The following is a 4512-nucleotide window of genomic DNA, read 5'->3' as shown; positions in this document are numbered from 1 at the left end:
CCAGGCTTGTCTTGAACTCCTGACCACAAGTGATCCGCCTGCCTTGGCCTCCCAAAGTGCTGGAATTTCTGGTGTGAGCCACTGCGCCTGGCCAATTTTTGTGTTTTTTGTAGAGATGAGGTCTTGCTATGTTGCCCAGGCTGGTTTGAAACTCCTGAGCTCAAGCAGTCCTCCCTCCTCAGCCTCCCAAAGTGTTGGAATTGCAGGTGTGAGTCACTGCATCCTGCTGTCCTTATTGTTTAGTTGAGGACCTGATCCCAGAGCCAGTGAGTGGCCCACTGGAGCAACCTGAGCCCCAGCCCATGGCCCATCCCCTTCAGAGTCTTCCCTCCCTTTCATCTAGAGGTGTTCTGGTGTTTAAGGGCTTGGACCAGCAATGGGAATATTCCTAAGTTCCCCCAGCCCTGTCTTGGGCTGCTGTTGTTCAGGGATGGCTTTGGCAACAACAGAAGGAGGTCTCCTGTTGCGTTTCTGCAGACCTTGCTGACAGGCATGCAGCTCACTGGGCAGCTCCTTTCTGAAGGGGAGGCCTGGGCCCTTGATATGTTTTCAGGACACATCTTTTTTTTTTTTTTTTTTTTTTTTGAGATAGAGTCTCGCTCTGTTGCCCAGGCTGGAGTGCAGTGGTACCATCTCGGCTCACTGCAGCCTCCGTCACCTGGGTTCAAGCAATTCTACTGCCTCAGCCTACTGAGTAGCTGGGACTGTGGGTGCATGATGCCATGCCCAGCTAATCTTTTTTTTTTTTTTTTTTGTATTTTAGTAGAGATGGGGTTTCACCATGTTGCCCAGGCTGGTCTCGAACTCCTGAGCTCAGGCAATCTGCCCGCCTCGGCCTCCCAAAGTGCTAGGATTGCAGGCGTGAGCCACCGTGCCCGGCCACATCTTTTTTACTTTTTAAAATTTACTGAAGTGCACCTACGACTTAGGAGTCATCAGTGTGTGGCTCAATGAATTACCACACAGTGAACATGCCTGTGTACCCACCACCTGGATCTGACAACCAGAAGCTGGCATGCCTCCCCCAATTACCACGCTCTTCATCTCCCCAAAGGTGCCCCGTCTACATTTGTCCACGGATCGTATGCCTGTCGGCCCTTGTGCCTGGCTTCACGCTATATCACTTCTGAGAGTCATTCGTGTTGCCTGTAGCAGTGGGTCGTTCTTTTTATGCTGTGCAGTGTCGACCACTTATGCCCATGCTCTGGGGCTGCTTCCCGCCTGGAGCTTTCATCCACAGGCTTTATGAGCATTCCTGGTGAAGCAGAGTCACAGGCATCTGGCTCAATCTGTTCAAATCATTCTAAATATTGGCATATGTTATGTTCTGGTGCCCCAGGCCACACCTGGATCACCCCAAATTCCCTGCAGAAGTACCTGTTGCTATTCCCTGAGAGTCCTCTAGCTCAACAGTCTTGGTTTTCTGACCAGACCCTCAGTCCTCCAACCCCAGAGTGGTTCCCAGGACCCCAGACCACCAGCTCTCCTGTCTTCCAGGCTAGACTCAACCTCTCGTGCTCAGAGTGTCGTGTGGGCCCCTGCCTATGGGCCCACCCTGTCCCTGGCTTCACCCTGTAGCCTGACCATTGCAGACACAGCTTGCCCTGCCCCTCTGTGGTATAGCCTCTTCCCCCATGCCCATCTCCACTTGGAGACCTCCTGTGCATCTCCCAGGCACGGCTCAGTGTCCCCTCCATCTTTGTCTGTGGTGGCAGAGGGAGATAAGGGCCAGAGGGTGCAACTGAGGAGGGCATGGTGCCCAGCTGTGGCCCTCAGCAGTTCCGTGGCCTCATACGAGTCAGTGGCCTCTGAGTTCTGCATGGTGTGGCGGGTCGGAACCACGGCTGACCGCTCCCAAGAACTCCCCGTGTGTGTCTTGTTTGAGGCACTTGGCATCACCACAGCCTTACTTGTTACACCCATTCCATGGGTGGGGGACACAGGCACGGAGAGGACAGGAAGGAAAGGGCAGGGCTGGGCTGTGAACCCAGAGCCTGTGCTCTCACCCATGCTGCTCTCCTGGGCCCTCAGGACTGAAAGGAGCCAAGTGGCTGTGCCTTACATAGGAGGTGCTCAGCTGAGGGGGTGGCTTTGTGATTGTCTGCGGATCGTGAGATAGAGCCTGAGATGGGGGATTGGGTCGTGACCTCTGTGGAGTCCCACACTGAGTTGCAGTAGGTAGAGAGGGTGGTTTACAGGGGTGCTCTGTGCAGCCCCTCTGATTTTCCCCTGGGAGTCCCAGGTCCAGAGGAAGGAGGACAGTGGCCCAGGCCACACAGCTCCTGCACGGCTCACTGGGTGACTCTCACTCCCACAGGGCTGGCTGCTGGCAGAATGGACACCCTGGAGGAGGCGACTTGGGCCAATGGGAGCACAGCGCTACCCCCACCCCTGGCACCAAACATCAGTGTGCCTCATCGCTGCCTGCTGCTGCTCTATGAAGACATTGGCACCTCCAGGTGAGGCAGTCACAACACTGGGCAGGCTTGCTGAGTGTCAGTGGCTTTTCCTGGAGTCGGGGAGTGGTGAGGGTGGGCCAGACTGTGTGCTGGAGAGAGGGTGCGTATGTGGCCTCGCCAGTGAGCCAGCTCCTCTGCCTGTCTGCCAGGGTCCGGTACTGGGACCTCTTGCTGCTCATCCCCAATGTGCTCTTCCTCATCTTCCTGCTCTGGAAGCTTCCATCTGCTCGGGCCAAGATCCGCATCACCTCCAGCCCCATTTTTATCACCTTCTACATCCTGGTGAGTTCACTGCAGTTGACAGAAAAGCCAACGACACAACTGAAACAAAAAGGAATTAGCTGCTTCTATAATGAAAATGAGCTTCAGGTATGGCTGGATCCAGGCAGTTAAATGATGCTGTTAAGATCTGTTTCTGCATCTCTGCTGTCTTTGGGACTTATCTCTGATGAGTTCCCCTCATATGGTGTCAAAGATGGCCAAGAACAGCTTTGAGCTAACGTCCTGCCTCTACAACTCAGGCAGACAGTGCCTGTTTGCTGATAGTGCCAGTGTAGACCTGGGATTTCCTCTGACTGGCCCACCTGGGATCCCATCCTCATCCCTGAGCCAAGCACTGTGGCTAGGAAGGAAAGGGGCTCTGTGAAGCTGGGAGGGCAGCATCAGCTCAGCCGGACCATATGGACTGAGGGAGGTGGTCCCTACAACAGAACTGGGGAGCTGATACTAGAGGGGAGGGGAATGGATGCTGGGTAGGGAAAATGCCCACTGCATCCACCAACCTTTCGTCCCTTATCTGTGCATTCTGTGAAACCTCTTTGGAGAAGACATCTTACTTGCTGGGAGAGCCTGCATTCTCACCACTTGGTGGTCCTGGCACATGTTGCCTGGGGAGAGGTGTCAGGGCTGTGGTTGAGAAGGCAGCTCCAAACGTGGGCTGTCCCGTTATAGGCTCTAGGTGTAGGCTCCAGGTGTGGGCTCCAGATGTGGGCTGTCCGGTATAGGCTCCAGGTGTGGGCTGTCCGGTATAGGCTCCAGGTGTGGGCTCCAGGTGTGGGCTCCAGGTGTGGGCTGTCCAGGTATAGGCTCCAGGTATGGGCTCCAGGTGTGGGCTCTGAGTATAGGCTTCAGGTGTGGGTTCCAGGTGTGGGCAGTCTCGATGCAGGTTCCAGATATGGGCCGCAGGTCTGGGCTGTGCAGGTGTGGGCTGCAGAAGGCTTCAGGTGTGGACTACCCAGGTATGGGCTGTCCAGGTGCGGGCTTCAGGTATGAGCCGTCTAGGTAATGGGCTTCAGGTGGGGGTTATCCAGGTGCAGGCTGTCTGGTTGGGGGCTGTCAGGTATAGGCTTCAGGTATGGGCTGTTGAGGGACAGGCTATCCAGGTGTGGACTTCAGGGCTGTCCAGGTGCAGCCTGTCCAGGTGTGGGCTGTCCAGGTGTGGGCTGTCCAGGTGTGGGCTGTCCAGGTGTGGGCTTTCGGTGCGGGCTGTCCAGGTATGGGCTTCGGGTGTGGGCTGTCCAGCTCCCTTCCTTCAGGGCGCCCTTACCCTGCCTGCAGGGCCTGCCTGGCTAGAGTCCACCCTTAGATACCACTACATGAGAGCCGAGTGGCTCCCTGGTTGCCTCTTTGTGGTCTAGCCCAGAACTTCCCAGTCAGAGGAGTGGGCTGTGGGCAGGCAGAGAGACAAGGGACTGGGGAAGCCTGGAGGCTGTAGTGGCCTGATGGCCCTTACACCTGCAAGATGGTGATGGACAGGACTGGGAACTGAGGCCTGCTTTCTTCTCTGCTTCTCTCCCCATTTACTTATTTGTGTATTTATTCAACAGATATTAAACATCTACTGTATGCTAGGCAGATGTCCTTTTGTGGGATAAGGGGGAGTGCAGGCAGGAGGAAAGAGCCAGGGCTAAATGTCCAGGAACATAGAACAGGGCCCAGCCTATCAACTTTTGAGGACTTTGTCCTAAACAGTTCAGGAGGCAGTGGTAAGAGTGGACTCAGGAAGTCCAGCTCTGAACCCCAGCCATGCTGCTGTGTGACCTGGAGCCAGTGG

General features: G+C 55.6%; 1 protein-coding gene across 2 annotated transcripts in view; it reads left to right on the top strand.

Moving 5' to 3' along the window:
• The window catches only part of TPRA1 (transmembrane protein, adipocyte asscociated 1), a 19070-nt gene that overhangs the window by 7312 nt on the left and 7246 nt on the right, over positions 1–4512 (top strand). For both annotated transcript variants that reach the window (XM_011971283.1, XM_011971285.1), the window contains exons 2-3: positions 2318–2459; positions 2609–2741. In XM_011971283.1, the coding sequence (XP_011826673.1) occupies positions 2335–2459; positions 2609–2741 (258 nt within the window). In that variant the 5' untranslated portion in view covers positions 2318–2334. The remainder of the gene's footprint in view (positions 1–2317; positions 2460–2608; positions 2742–4512) is intronic.

Source organism: Mandrillus leucophaeus, unplaced genomic scaffold (assembly GCF_000951045.1).
Source record: "Mandrillus leucophaeus isolate KB7577 unplaced genomic scaffold, Mleu.le_1.0 Scaffold121, whole genome shotgun sequence".
NCBI classification, from domain to species: domain Eukaryota; kingdom Metazoa; phylum Chordata; class Mammalia; order Primates; family Cercopithecidae; genus Mandrillus; species Mandrillus leucophaeus.
The sequence above is the reverse complement of the archived record's forward strand: the minus strand, read 5'-3'. Positions and strand labels throughout refer to the sequence as shown.